We start from the raw sequence: 16,436 nt of genomic DNA on the forward strand, positions 1-16,436 counted from the left end.
TAATTTAGGTAGTGTGAATATAATCAGTTGGTGAGCCAGTCATTGTCCTGCCAAGTGTTTTGACACTTTGCCACCTGATCAGAAATCTAGGGAAGCAGGAGACTGGCAAGATTCTGTTCCATACTTGAGCAAGACGATGCTACTGACCGGATTCTCACTGAATGATAATAGGTACATAATCAACCGCCAGCCATTACAATTTATGTACAAGGTACAAATAAAAACACAACTGAACAGATAAAATTGAATATATACACACACACAAATTAAAATCACTATAAATTGTGCAGACTCTGATTGTCTCAGTCTGCAAGGAGAAAAGTTGCATAAACATCAGCTAAGCATCCTAGATCAGAAACTAATATTGGAGTAATTAGTTCTTTGTGCAGATATCTGTAAAAAAAAAGTATCAAACAGACAGTGTCTCAAGAGATCTCTTGCTTTGCTGAGACCTACAGTTAGTATGTTTTGTGGTGAAATGTCACAAAAACATAACCTTAAGTGAATGGCTGTCATCCAACTGCTCTCATGTGAATTAAGCACAACTAAGGGAAGCAAGCCAGAGAGGTCTAAATACAACTAAAACCAGCAGTTGAATGTCCTTAGCCATGACTGTATGAAAATAAGAAAACAAGCTTCTGATTGCAAAGAGTAATTTGAGTCACATTCAGGTACAGATAAGACTGGTCTAAGGATTTGGGCAATGGTTGCCAATAGACATCAATCCAAATTTGACTCCAGTAAAATAATTAAGCTCAGGGTTTAGCCTTAAAAACTTCAAGCTTGCAAGTATAAAATTATGGCCTTTTCCCACAGACAAAAATGCACTACAGTTTTGATGCTCTGCACAGTAGAGACATGTTCCAGATGATTCAAAACTTATGACCTAAACTGTGTACACACTAAACACCTTTAAAACACATCTGAAGCACATTCTTTCCCTGAAAGCATTCTGGGTGTTGTAGTTTACCCATCACAGAGTTACAGTTCTCTGCAGCCTTTAACAAGGTTCAGCGTGCAGAATTATTTGAGGGGAAATACGTGCTTAATGTGTTTTAAAGGTATAGATTATACACAGCTCTCAGATTTGAAGACTTTAACTGGTTCAATTAGTTCTTTGCCCAAAAACTCTTTTGGGTGTTTAGATAACACCAGTATCTAGTCCAACCCCCTGCAATGCAGGAATCTCAGCTAAAGCATCCATGGCAGATGGTCATCCAACCTCTGCTTAAAGACCTTCAAGGAAGGAGAGTTCACCACCACACATGGGAGTCTGTTCCACTGCCCAACAGCTCTTACGATCAGAAAGTTTTTTGAATGTTTAGTCGGAATCTCCTTTCTTGTAACTTGAAGCCATTGTCTCGAGTCCTACCCCCAGAGCAGGAGAAAACAAGTACGCTCCCTCTACCATGTGGCAGCCCTTAAGATATTTGAAGATGGCTATCATATCTGCTCTCAGTCTCTGCTTGTGTAATGGGATTCCTGTTCTTGTGCATCCCCCCTGCACCCTCAAAATATGCTTGGGGGTTGGGGAACCCCCTGGAGCAGATTTGAGGGGCACATGAGAGCTGCCAGGGGAGGAGAGGAAGGCAAAGTCCCACTGCACAAGTCAAAGTCCACCCGCACAACAATGAATGCCCCCCATAGGATATAGTCCTGCCAATACCCTTTTTTGTCCCGTTTCAATACTCCAAACAATTTCCACGAAGTCAAAATAAGACAGTAACTAATATACCCTTTGAAAATTTCACAAATTTTGTCAAGTAGCTTCCACACAAATTGAATGACTGAATTCACTGAAATTAAATTACTGTTGTTTTCTATAATCCACCCATATAATCTTATTAGCATGCTGCTTATTAGAGCAGATGAACACTTAATGAATTCTTTTGTTTTTAAATATTGAGCAACAAAACCTTGAAATGAGCATTCAGATAAACTAATTATTATACCATGCAGAACCAGACTGATGAGGAAATTTATAGACATGAGAAGCAGCTAAATGAAGGATCATTTCAGCTGCACTGGGATAAATTATTTAATTATGATGGATTCTGTTTACTTCTGAATGAAATAAGCCATCCACCTCTATCAATACCTGCAGAGTTTTCTAGTGTATTGGAGCAACTAGAACCAGCGCAGGAAATACTTATGTATGTGGGGGAAATAGCAGGTGGGGGAAGCTTTGCATTGGCATAGATGGCACGGTGGAAGGTCGAATGCCCCTTCATCAGTGCCACAAACCTGAACTAGGATAGGCACTGCAACTAGTTTTAAAGTTTTAAAGAACATTCATTACAGATACCCGGTGTCATGTCTAGCGTGACCTTATAAAAGTGACTGAAACAGATTCCACACATGAAATTCTGTAAATGACAAATCTGATTTTAGGATTTTCAGTAGCGACAATCAGCTCCATGAAGGAAGGAGTTAAGTAGCTCAAACTGTGTACACCAGCATTCTTAGGCACCTGCCAATTTGCAAATCTATGGCAATGTTGCGTCCAAATGCAGCCATGTCTACAAGAGACTATTTTTTTAAAAAATCAAGATGATGAAGTCTAATGGCATAACACATATGTAAGAAATATCAAGAAGGGGCTATCCAGTCACATAGATTGCCAAGATATTAGAACTTTAATTGCAGGAAACTGCAAGATCAACACACTTTCAATATCACGCTGAACTGCATAGGAGTCATTTTTCTCTTCAGGGCAGGGTTCAAGTGTTACCCTAGCAAGTGATATTACTTCAAACAGAAGTCCAGGCTCCTGAATGCTTATTAGAAATATTTTTCTACCTGTGCATCATAGACATCCTTCAGATCGTCTTGAGCTGCTTCTTCTTCAGTGCTGTTTTCACCACTTTGACTCATTGCTAAAATGAGAGGAAACGAAAGACATTTATAATACAGGCTTATTGACTTCATTCCCCACCCTTCACCAGAAGGTCCCTGAGCAGAAGGTACAGCAATACAAAACACAACATTAAAAAGAATTACAATCACAACTAGAGTGAGTCCTAAAATGTGTGTCTCAAGGCCATGTTAAAGAGATGTGTCTTCAGCATTTGATGAAAGCTGCACAGTGAAGGTGCACTTCTGTGGAGACTACAGCTCTTTGGGGAGGGAATGCCACAACTTAGGGGCTGCCACAGGGCTCTCTCAAGTCGTCATCACTCACCTGTTAGGGAGGAGGAACTACCAAGAGGGCCCCCTCTGCTGATCTTGACACCTTAGAGTGGCTGTGAGTAAGGAGGCGGTCTTTCAGATATTTGGGGCTGTAGACATTTAGGGCTTTAAACACTAGCACGAGGACCTTGAATTGGCCCAGAAATGCAGTGGCAACCAGTGGATATAAAAGTTCTAATGGAAGCCACAGCCAGTAATGTGGCCGCTGCCTTTTGGACCAGCTTGACATTTGCAAGTCATCTTCAAGGGCAGCCCCACATAAAGCCCATTGTAATCATCCTATGTGGAAGTTACCAAGGTATGGAGTCATCTCTGTCCAAAAGGGGCCATAATTGTCTGATCCCAGGAAGGTCCCAGCAGGTGGAGATCCGCCCCCTGAAGGAAGCCAGGACAACGATCCACCCCAGGCCTTGCAGCTGGTGGTGTGTGTGTGTGTGTGTGTGTGTGTACACACTTATCACACCTCTGATGGGCTTAGGCTGTATAATAATGACACTCAGAAGAGCCTTCGCTATTCAACCCCCAACCCTGGAATGCCCTTAGACTGGAAAATGTATAGAAAATAAAAAAGCGGCAACTCAGATGAGTCAGTTTCAATTGGTAAAAATATAGCTCAAGGGGAAAAAGAGTTAAGCTCTTATTGTCCAAGCCAGTTCAGGCCTCCATATGGTGGTCATTTTAAAGCTTTTAAGGCATCAGGGCATCTCCCACATCACATATACTTTGTTCTAGACAAGGTCTATAAAAGTTGGCATAGATGTCATATACAAGCACATGTTGAACCACAATGTGCTTTAAAATTTCTATTAACCATATATAAATATGCTTTTTAAAAATAATTATGTTGTAGCATTTTTATCCTGTGGGGAAGTAAAGGAATTGAAAATGCCTCTTCTGCCTCTTTTGTGCATCAAGCAAATCTCAAGACAAACGGGCTGTCTATAAATCAAATTTTCAAGCTCTACAAAACTCCAGGCAACAGAGTTGAAATAATTATTTTGCCATAATGCCACTAATGTATATGGCACTTAACAGAGTAGCAGAAACAAAGATACAGATCCCTGCTTCGAGGAGCTTACAATTTGCCCCCCTTACCATTGTGAAAATGCAAAGGCAAAGGCCAGCCTGATAGAGAAAGGGAACATCATTTAGTGTCAAGCCAAAACTTCATGAAAAGCCAAAACTTAATGAAATACATGGCTTCTAAGAGGAAGTTCCAGGCAGAACAGGAAGCAAGAGTGGCGATACATCGGAGCTAAAGATGAGTAAAGGAGCAGGTCGCATTGTCTGTCTTGGTATCAAAACAATATCAACTTTTTAAACTGCAGCATGTTATGCTCAAATTTATTAATCACCTGAGAAGGAAAATGATATGCTGCATTTTTGCTACAGTTAAGAATTCATGAATATCCCCAAGAACTCATGAATACTAAAACAAACATATGGCTGTGAAAATTAGGTGGTGCAAAATGTACTGTGCAAATACGATGCTGAATTTCTCTCATAAAGTATCAAAATTGGGCAATAATTTTACACTTTCTGGTACTCACGTTATTCTTTTTTTCTTTAAAAGTGAACATTCCCTACTTTATCACCACCGTAATGCAAAAAGGTGGGATGAGAAAAATGCTAGAATATGTTGAGTCTTTGAGAGTTCCTTCAAAATCTGACATGACTTGCAATCTCTGGGTTGTAGCCGTGCAATAAAATTTCCTGCTCTGCCAACATAAACTGTGCTCCTCCATTCGTCCTCCAGCCAAGAGCAAAGGAAGCTACTTTTATTGTTTTAAATACAAAAGCAGTGTTTATTAGAGCCACACATCTGTTTGGTGTGGCATGCACAGTGTGACTAGAGTGCAAAGACTGCAATCAGGTTTTATTACAGCCACTCCCCATTTCTACCTATCCTATAAATCCTGTTCTAGCCATGGAAAAGGTCACCATGAATAAAAGAATGAGAGGATGTTAAATGAGCATCAGCTTGCTGAAGTGCAATTTCAAATGCGTCCATCTGCAAATGAGCCGAAGGAGTTCAGGTTGTTGATTTTTTAATGGTCACTTAAAGATCAGGAGGCTATGCCTTGATTTAATTTCGTTGCTCCCTTGTGGGGTACAGGAAGGATTTCCCTTCAAGATATTCTGTAAAACCAATAATAATGTAAAGGCTTGCTCCAGGAAAGGGACTCGGTAGAGTTATACACAAAGGGGATTATTGTTCCTGCTAAGTAAGGCTTATTTAATTTCTTCAGAGCTCTTTTAGAGAGAGAAATAACCTACTTTGACCTTAATGGAAGATTCAGTTAAGATGGGTAATAATCATATGTCATTTGTTGCAGCCTAAATTAAGACTGGTTCAGCACTTCTATTATAACTCCCTGCTTTCCAGTAGGTTACCACTCAACTGGAGATAATTCTGTTCTAAAATTACAATCTGGCAAACAGAACCCCCACACAAGAGATGGTTTGCAGGGGACCTTGAGAGATGAACATAAGGGCAAGGGTCTATAATCAGACCTGTGGGTAAAGTTACACAACCCCTAAAGCGAAATCAATTCCAATTATGCGTCTTTAATATGTATCAACTTTTTGAAATCTTCTGTTTCTAGAATTTGGAATTTTAACAAAAGGAGCTTGGGTTTAATAGCTGGAATAGAGATACTGGGGATATCTAGCCAATGAACTGGGGATGCGGAGAAAAACAAATCATCACCAGAGATAGAAAGATGTGCCTAAATATGTATGTAGTACACATAACACTATGCCTGGTTGTGATACAGAAAAGGGGGTTGTTTCCAAAGGAACAAAAGCTTAAATTTAAATGCAGTTAATATGTAATCCACTGTGTATTGCTTCCTGAGCTCTTGGGTGTCCACTTCCATCCAAAATAGTATTTAAATACAAACAGCAGACATTACAAGAGACACCAGGCAAATGCACTGAAATTCCTTTAAAAAAAATTAGTAGCGTAAGGATCATCTGAAGTTATAAGGTCCTAACAACATATTTATATTTTAAAGCTATCCACTAAGGCATTATTCAGAGCTTCTGAATATGTATGGGCTGCTTATATATTTTATAAAATACATGTATACCTCACCTTTCTTGTTAGCTTATTGCATATGCTCATTTTGTGTCACACATAGTCCAGAACTGCCTTGATTGAAAAAACAACATTGTTTTTAATCTGAAGTGTTTATTCCTAATTACAATAAAAGTCATAAAACTCTTGGCATTTGGCTTGTCCATTGCACTGTGTAGGTTTTTTAAAAAATTATACTACTTCTGGTTGGCGAGATAAATTTCTCTACACAAACAAATGAATTATGGTGAAGAATTTTTTTGCAGCCAAACAGACTAGAAACAATAAAGTCTAGGAAGGTGTGAATTTCCTCCCTTTAACTTTATAGGGTGTTAACATTTAACACTTACCATTGACCATTTTGTGCTGAATGATTCAGCAGACACACAGGCTAGTACCCTTGTTGGTGATGTGACGACCCCACCCATGTACCATTGACCCACTCAGATATTAGTAATGTTCTTCAATCTGCAGGAAGGGATCTCAAAGGATTTAAGACTAATTGACCATAATAATTCGGAGTGTGTTAATGGGCCATGGGAGGTTCCTTCCTTGCCACAGGACTTAAGGGCAACTCTTTCTACAGACCAAATTCCAGGGACCATACACACAAAAATTTCCCAATGCCTATGCACTATCCATTCTTAAGGAAATCAGCCCTGAGTGCTCACTGGAAGGACAGATCGTGAAGTTGAGGCTCCAATACTTTGGCCACCTCATGAGAAGAGAAGACTCCCTGGAAAAGACCCTGATGTTGGGAAAGATGGAGGGCACAAGGAGAAGAGGACGACAGAGGACAAGATGGTTGGACAGTGTTCTCGAAGCTACAAACATGAGTCTGACCAAACTGCGGGAGGCAGTGGAAGACAGGAATGCCTGGCGTGCTCTGGTCCATGGGGTCACAAAGAGTCAGACACGACTAAATGACTAAACAACAATGCACTAGAACAGGCATAAGCAAACTTGGCCCTCCAGATGTTTTGGGACTACAACTCCCATCATCCCTAGCTACCAGGACAAGTGGTCAGGAATGATAGGAATTGTACTCTCAAAACATCTGGAGGGCCGAGTTTGCCTATGCCTGCACTAGAACTACACAGCCAGTCATTTATGTAGATGTAAATATAGACCAAGCTAGCAAGGGGAGCCTGTCAATGAGCTGCAACTGACAATCATCGAGGCAAGTTAAGCAGATGAAGGTTCCACACCATGACAACTTAAATAATAATAAAGCTTTCCACTGGTTAGCCACTGTGACAAAAGAATGCTAGACTAGACAGGCCGCTGACCTGATTCAGCAAGTTCTTCTTATGTTCATATAGCACCAAACAAGGTATAATACTTGCAATGTATCGTCAATCTTATATGGAGGATTGTAAAACCACATAAAGCAAAGAAACTAAAAAAACTCAGGAAAAGATTTGAAATGGCTTAGAATGCAAGAATTCAATACTGCGCATGTTTTGGGTTGTCATTAAGTTGTGTGGTTCTTCCTTTGTCCCGCCTATGCATATATTTTGAAACGAAAGCATACAAAATGCTCTCTATCAGCTAGTTGGCAGAGAACTAAGGTGTCGCATAAAGTGTCACAAAGAGAACTATTCAAAACAGCTGAATACAAATCTTTCCCAAAATGAAAAGAAAAAAAAATGGCTAAAAACAGATGGGAGACATCATTGGTTTTGCATGTGCCAAAATGCATAGATAACAAGAATGGTTAAGGCTGAAGGCTGAGACTTAAAAACATTGCTGAACAGATTTCACGACGGAGTACACGACTAAACCCTAAATACCAATGTATAAATATATATACACCATTGATTCAATAATGTATACTGGTCTGAATCCAAATTAGTAATACATATATAGCAATATTAGTGGTTTAACCCACAGCGGGTGTCTCCCATTGCTCGGTCCCTGCTCCTGCCAACCTAGCAGTTCAGAAGCGTGTCAAAGTGCAAGTAGATAAATAGGTACTGCTCCGGCGGGAAGGTAAACGGCATTTCCGTGCGCTGCTCTGGTTCGCTAGAAGTGGCTTAGTCATGCTGGCCACATGACCCAGAAGCTGTACGCCGGCTCCCTCGGCCAATAAAGCAAGATGAGCACCGCAACCCCAGAGTCGTCCGCGACTGGACCTAATGGTCAGGGGTCCCTTTACCTATATAGGAAACACCCATATAAAATGGACTTTTATGTTGCTTTTGTAGCAACAGTCCCTGCCGCGAAAGAGATAAGAGGTTTTTAGTTTGAAAGGCAAATTGTTTCTGATAGTGGAATCCGCTGCAGCAAATGCAAATATGCACACAAAACAAAAGCTCTTGCTACATATGCAACTCTTTCTCCTCCTCCCACCAAGCAAGCATATCAATTTTTTACATCCTGGTTGTCATTTCTGTATCTCTCCTATCCATTGGGATTATTGTGGCAAGAACTGCCTGTATCAAATTTAAGTGTCATTGATGCTAGACTTCCCCCCTCTTGCTGAAGTGTTCTTGGGTGTCCTCGTGATTATAGCGTGTAATTTAAATCAATCTAACTATACATTACTCCAACATAACGCTGTATTTTTTAAAATTGGAAGCCTTATGAAATGCAAGGAAAATTCCTATCTCTGGTGTGCAAATGGTCATTAACTTTTTTTTAACCTGCGGTGTAAAGCTAATATTGAATTTGCAGAGAAGGCTACTCATTATGCTAGTTTAGTTTCCAGATAGAGAATCAGTCCCGAAGGATCTGTTTCTAAGATACCAAATAGGAAACAGGATTCTACCAGCCCATCTCTGCAAATATAAAGGAATATTTGGTAGTGTTTAGAAATAAGCAGCAGATGATAGCTTATAGCAGGATGTTAAGCAAGGAAGAAAGTCTTATCATTAAAAAAGCCTTCTGCAATTAAAATTAAAAATTTAGAATGTGGCCTGTTTGACATTGCATTACACACGGAGTTAATTAGTGTTCATTTTCTCTACTCTAGCTAAATTGACCGCAAGAGAGATAAGCCACAAATTTAAGCACCAAAAACTAGGCATGCTTGCATTAAATAACAAGTATTAAAATGCTATGTACACTGACTTATAATCTACAATGAGTGCCAATTATTATTTTAAATCCATTTCCTGAAATAGGGTTTTTTTCTCCATGTCATCAGTTAACCTAATTGTTCCACATGTAAATATAAGTGATTGTTAGTGATAAAATGTTGCATGATAACAGGACACGTGAAGCCATCATCAATGATATTTGCCCGTCATTTTCTTCATTGTTTGTACCCAGTGGCCATTAATATATAAAATCACAAAAAACCAAGACAAGTTAAAGCCTATCCATTTTCAGAGCTGCAAACTATGAACACTTAAAATTATAAAGTTCCCAAAATAATTTAGATTTTAAAAATCTCCTTGGCAGTAAATATTTTTCTGGCTTTGTAACTTTCTTGCTGCTGGCACATGTAAAGCTACCATCTAATTTTGAAATCATCTGATTGACCTTCTAAAGAATATTGGAATGAATAGGGGGATCTATTCCTAGGTGAATTGTATAAAGGGCAATAACGAATGTAGTGGACAATGTATTCAACCTGGCCCGCTCCACAAATACAATGACCGTCACCTGTTATGTTACTATATTAAAGAATTTACCAGTCACATATTTTGTGGGCATAGTTTGAAATCTGAACAAACAGGAATAAAGTTAGGTAAGCAGCCCCTCTGTGGTTGAATTTAAATTTATTCTACCAAATTTGGGATTTGGAATTCTTCATATATTCCAATATCATTTTGGCATCTTCAGCAAAAATGACATTACAGATCTTTCTGTCAGAAATATCCTAAGATACCATTACAAGGGAAGCTAAATAAGTAGACATTGTTACAACATTGCGCCTAGGCTTCTCTATACTGAGTTTTTAAATGCTGGCAGGTGGCACTGTGGTCTAAACCACTGAGCCTCTTGGACCTGCCGATCAGAACGTTGGGGGTTTGAATCCCCACACAGGGTGAGCTCCCGTTGCTCTGTCCCAGCTCCTGCCAACCTAGCAGTTTGAAAGCATGCTTGTGCAAGTAGATAAATAGGTACTGCTGCGGCAGGAAGGTAAACAGTGTTTCTGTCATGGTGTTCCATTGCACCAGAAGAGATTTAGCTATGCTGGCCACATGACCCAGAACACTGTCTGTGGACAAACACCTGCTCCCTTGACCTGAAGCAAGATGGGCACCGCACCCCATAGTTGTTTTTGACTGGACTTAACTGTCCAGGGGTCCTTTACCTTTACCAATTTATGACTGCATATTTTTAGAGAAGGGAGAGACGTACTTCAGGTTTAGGCAGTGCACCAGGTGTACTGTGCAACACACTAGACAAATAGTATGACACGTGAGACTCATACTTATTTATCTGCTCACATGATTAAGCACAAGGTCAGAACACAACCCTGCTCCGTTGAGAGACAGGGGTCCTGGAAAGAGCAAACTTTTGGATGGCCACCAAGTCTAGGAGATATTTGCCATCACTGTTTCTAGCTCCTTTAGATTCCCCCCCACCTTTTAATAGATGTGTATTCATCTAATACTGTAGTGTCAGCTTAATAGTGTATGAAAGGTATGCACTTTTTCAACCTGCAAAACAATGCACTCTAGTTGTCTTTATAAGAGCCTAATAAAGAACTTTAAAATTAACTCTTTTAGTCTTCTACGTTTGACTCACAGAACAATCCCCCTCATTCAAAGAAAGGGTTACAGCAGGAGCAACAAAGAATCCCGTGGATTTTCTTTTTTAAAGAAACTTGCTTTCCTTCAATGTACCACAAACCTCCCCAGGCTTTGTAACATGGGCATCAAGCAAGCACGATTATTCCAAAGGTCTCCTGGGCACATAAAACTACTTGTGAGGTTCTTTGGAACTTTGTCATGGTATCTTTATAATCCCAATACAGTTTCTTCTGCATCCTATACTAAAAGGAGTTTTCCCATTACTGTCCTGTTTAGAAGATAGATCTTCTCTTCTCTGCTGTCTTAGAAGAATTAATTGCATTTTGGATAACCTATACTTCTCCTCAAGTCTGTTCCTGTTGTGACAACAACTTGACATTATTTTTCTTACCAGCACATGACTTGGCTTCAGAGACACTTCATTCTTCTGCTTAACAATCCTACACAAAAGTCTTTTTAAATCGGATGGAATAGCTTTTGCAATAAAAAGTCCTTAAATTATCATTATGACTGTTTCTTTTCATATGCTGCTGTAGGGTTTTTGCTTTGGATTTTTTGACTCACGTCCAAATCTCATTTAAGTTTCTAAATTATTTGGCACAATCGTCCTGGTTCAACCCCAGAAAACACTATTACTGGTTATGCTTTTGTATAATCCAGTTCTTTCCACCTTATTTACTTTTTGAAGAAGCAAACCATGAATTCTCCACTATAACAAGGACACATCTGATTCTCATACACAGCCATCTGCATTGTGGAATGGATCTTTTGGGATTTCTAATTACATTTTCCTTCATAGTCAGTTCACAGTAGGCACTTACTTGCAAGTGTGTACATCCCACACAAGCAAAATTTGCTTAAAGCTTTAAAATAACAGCAGTACTGTTGCCAGATAATCTGGCTGCAAATCTTCACTCAAAAGCTAATGCTTTTCCATACATGAACATCACATCCATCAACAGAGCTCTCAAATTTTGCAACATTGAAAAAAGTAATCAAAGCACCCTATTATACCACCTCCTATTATCAGAGTGTGTACTGATAAAACTGTACTATAATTATGCCTGCCTGATTTATTATTTTAAAAATTATTAACTTTTAAATCAACTTTTACAGTCACAATTGGTCCAGAAATCACCTTACATGCATTACTTCAAAAGAAAAGATGTTGTAATATGAAATGTTCAGTTCAATAGTTTAAAAAGTGTGCATGCACACTCAAACTTCCAAGTTACTGTACTTGCCACTTCAACTACTCAAAGCAGCACTGCAGTGTGACTAATACCTAAAATACTGTACTACACTAATTAAGATCTAATTCCACTAGCAATAATACTGTTCCAGATCTGGGGTAACAGAGTTTGGGGGTGCAAGGGCACTCATAACTGCTGGAGTTAGTGAATGTCAAACTGGAGTACTGACGGAAAGATGCGAGGGCAGTGGGAAATACAGGCTAAGTCTTTTTTCCCAGGCCAGGGCCTCACCTGGGATAGAAGTCGTTAAGAATGACAAAAGGTGTTGGGAGCAAATGATTAAGCTATCAATGGAAACCATCAACCAGGCAGGAGGTTCTGCAGGTGATGGGGGCGTGATGCCATATATAGGAAAAAATGTATCCTTTTGAAATTTAGGGGTTGTGGGAAAAGGAGGAGAACTGGATGAGTTGATGTGAAGGCCAGAGCCATATTGGCAGGCTGTGAGAGAGGCACAGATGTGCCTGGGAATCCAATGCTGGGCTGCGGTGAAGGACAGGGCCCCTCCTGAGGTGAGAATGCTGTGAAATCTCTCTTTACTTAAAGCTTCCGTTGTAAATGTGCGTAAATAAGTCATATTTCAAAGCCACTGTAGACTCCACCATGCCTCATTGTCCCCAAAGGAACACAGACCCTGGTTGAGTGCCAAGACGCCTAAGAATCTCATGCACCATTCCACAGATATCGGGGCTGCCAATGACACTATGCTAGTTCTGTTGCCCTACATAGTTCCTCTACCAACCCGAAGCCCAAGCAGTATATTGGTGCTGTTCACTAACTGTCCACAACATCCACATTTTGGAAACTCTCCTTTTGTACCTGACACAACATTAAATGACTGATGTTGACAAATGCCTGAAACATGGAACAAACTGAGAGTAGCCACAAATCAGGCAGTTATGCTTTTCCATGTATCCCATTTGCCTTTGTTGAGTATCAGCAAGCAATACATACAAGTAATATTAACGGAAGTTAAAGGAATGAGGGGGGGGCAGGAAATATATTAAGGTATATCCCTTTTGTATATTTCTCAAAGTCCACACATCTTGTTCATGCCTAAACCAAACTATAATGGGCTCAGATTTAAAAAGAACAGGTTCATGCAACCTTGGCAAGCCTTGTGATTTAACTCATGTATTATATTTAGCAAGAAAGTTTTTTTTAAAAAAATGAAAAAGTCATACGGTACTATTGCAAAACATAACTCTTATGCACGGGTGGTGACAAAAAAAAATCTTCAAAATCCGAATGTATACGTTTCAACTGAAGGCAATGGATATATAAGCATTAATTTACAAAATATAAAAAAGATAAGCAAAAAGAACACTTGACTTGTAGGAGAAGCTATTACAAACAGCTTAGACTAGTAGATCAATTATTAAAATAGCTCATCAAGTTCACTGAAGAGTAGGAAAGAAGGAAAACAGAAGAAAATGTCAAGCAGTTCTCGTCACATTAAATAAGCTTTATACTATATTTCTTTCTTTTAATATTGTCTGAAAATGCAAAATCCAAACCTGGATACACTCACCTGATTTTCTTGCCTTAATAGCAAGAACAGCCGCCAATTCTCTCTGCACCTAACACACCAAAAAGACAAAGTGTTACAGTCGTGCCCATAAGCAGGAAGTTGTTACATACACAGAGCAAACCATCTACTCTAGCAATCTGGATCTCTTAGAGTTAGGCTACAATCCTCAGCACAGTTGTCCAAAAGAAAGAGCCGCTGAAAATTGTTCATGCTTCTGAATGAACTCAGATAGGATAGTGCTATTTCCTAAGTGGCAGTATGCTCATAAAAAATATATTTGATTCAGTTCAGCAATTAGCAACCACATTAACACAACTGGCATAAGCAAAGATAGCTACACAAGAGGAAAACAATTTGCAATTGTTCGTTTCATCAGAGCCATCATCTCCTCTCCCATGCTGCTTAATGGATCAGCACTGGGTGTTTATAGAACACAATGGGTGGTTTCCAACGAAGTGCTTCTGTTAGCACTTCTGGCTAAACAACAAAACTTATCCTCTTCCTACAGGCTCCCTAAATCTGTTCTGGGGGTTCTCCCAAACCACTGAGGTAGATTTGGGAGGGGGGAGGGAAGGCACACAGGGCACACATGGAGAGATGGAGAAGAAGTTCTCTTGCACAATCAAAAATCCTTGTGCTAGAGGAAGCACTTCATTGGTTACCACCCAATATTTATGTCATAAGATGTTCCTTTTCTACAATAAAGGTAAAGGATTGCTTCTACAACACCCCAAACATCACTGAATGTCCTGAAATTATTATTATGAGCAGCAGCATACAGCCAATGAATCTATTCACATGCGTGGTGCTTTGTTATAATGCAAAGATTAATATCCAAGCAGTCTTCTTTCCTGGCAAACAGCTATTGGTGTGACCATTATGGCCAATGTAGGAAATACTGGGAAAGCATGAGATTGGATCCCATATTTCAAAAAAGAAATACTAATTTCGGAAGGACTATTTGATACAACCTTTGTTGGAGGTTTGTAACCAGATTATGGAGGGGAGGAAAGCACCGGAAACGTGGAAAGAAGCCTTCATCACATTGATACCCAAACTAGAAACTGAAAAGACCCAGCTTAAGAACTACCGCCCCATCTCACTCCTAAATGTGGATTACAAAATTTTTGCAGACATTTTGGCAAGTAGGTTTAAAAAAGTGCTTAATGAAGTGATCCATAAGGACCAGGCTGGCTTTCTCCCTGGTAGGCATTTGTTTGGCAACACAAGAAACATTATTGACATTTTGGAGCTTTTACAAACAAAGCTTAACACTAGAGCGGTGTTAATCTTTATTGATGCGGAGAAAGCCTTTGATAATATTTCCTGGATGTTTATGAAGAAAAATTTGGAAGGGATGGGAGTGGGGCGGGGGTTTGAAAATGGAATAGAAGCAATATATTCAGAACAAAAAGTGAATTTGATAGTAAACAATGTGGTGACAGAGGAGTTTAAAATTGAAAAAGGGACACGGCAGGGGTGCCCCCTATCCCCCCTATTGTTTATTTCAGTTCTGGAGGTGCTATTGGACATGATTAGAAAGGACCGGTTGGTACAGGGAATTGAGGTCGGAGTGAAACAATACAAATTGAAAGCATTTGCAGATGACCTGGTATTAACATTGCAGGAGCCTGTCTCTAGTACTAAAAGAGTGTTAGAATTAATCTCGGACTTTGGTCGGGTGGCGGGATTTAAGTTGAATAAGCAAAAAACTAAGGTTTTAGCAAAAAATTTGACAATTACAGAAACAGATGAGTTCGTGAAAGAAACAGAATTAAATGTGGTTAAAAAAGTAAAATACCTAGGGGTGTATCTGACCTCCAAAAATTTGAATCTGTTTAAGGACAACTACGAGAAATGTTGGTCAGAAATCAAAAGAGATTTGGAAACGTGGTCAAGATTGAAACTTTCCTTGTTGGGCCGAATAGCAGCTATAAAGATGAATGTATTGCCAAAAATGTTATTTTTGTTTCAGACCCTACAGATCGTGGACAAGGTGGAATGCTTTGGAAGGTGGCAGAAGGATATCTCTAAGTTTGTTTGGCAGGGCAAAAAGCCCCGAATAAAGTTTAAGATATTAACTGATGCGAAAGAAAGAGGGGGATTTGCCCTGCCGGACTTGAGGTTATATTATGAATCCGTAGCCTTCTGCTGGTTGAAAGATTGGATTTTACTGGAAAACACTGATGTCCTAGATCTGGAAGGGTTTGACAACGCTTTTGGGTGGCATGCATATTTGTGGTATGACAAGGTTAAAGTGCACAAATTGTTTAAAAACCACATTGTCAGGAGAGCAATTTTAATGGTCTGGACAAAATATAAAGACTTATTGGAGAGTAAGACTCCGAGGTGGCTCTCACCGGTGGAGGCCAAGGCACGTAAGAGACCTAATATGGAAGCCAATTGGCCTAAATATGAGGAAATTATTGAAAAGATTGGAGACAATTGGAGGTTGCAGAGCTTGGAAAAACTAAAAAACAAGGTGCGAGATTGGTTGCATTATGCACAAATTCAAGAGGTCTTTAAAGTAGACAAGAAGGTCGGATTCCAGGTGGAAAAATCGAAACTAGAGACAGAATTGCTAGAACCAAAAAGTAAACTACTTTCGAGAATGTATAACCTGCTGCTTAAATGGAATACTCAGGATGAGACAGTTAAATCCGCCATGATAAAGTGGG

At 39.6% G+C, this 16,436-nt stretch overlaps 1 protein-coding gene across 3 annotated transcripts in view; it reads right to left on the minus strand.

The window, feature by feature from the left end:
* Positions 1-16,436, minus strand: part of RAPGEF5 (Rap guanine nucleotide exchange factor 5) — a 134,097-nt gene that overhangs the window by 90,861 nt on the left and 26,800 nt on the right. For all 3 annotated transcript variants that reach the window (XR_014556737.1, XM_083705266.1, XM_083705267.1), the window contains exons 7-8: positions 13,759-13,807; positions 2,800-2,876 (exon numbers count right to left, since the gene is read on the minus strand). Coding sequence is in view for 2 of the 3 variants with exons in the window: in XM_083705266.1 (XP_083561392.1) it covers positions 2,800-2,876; positions 13,759-13,807 (126 nt within the window). In the remaining variant the exon portion in view is untranslated. The remainder of the gene's footprint in view (positions 1-2,799; positions 2,877-13,758; positions 13,808-16,436) is intronic.

This window comes from Podarcis gaigeae, assembly GCF_964106915.1.
Source record: "Podarcis gaigeae genome assembly, chromosome: 12".
NCBI lineage: Eukaryota > Metazoa > Chordata > Lepidosauria > Squamata > Lacertidae > Podarcis > Podarcis gaigeae.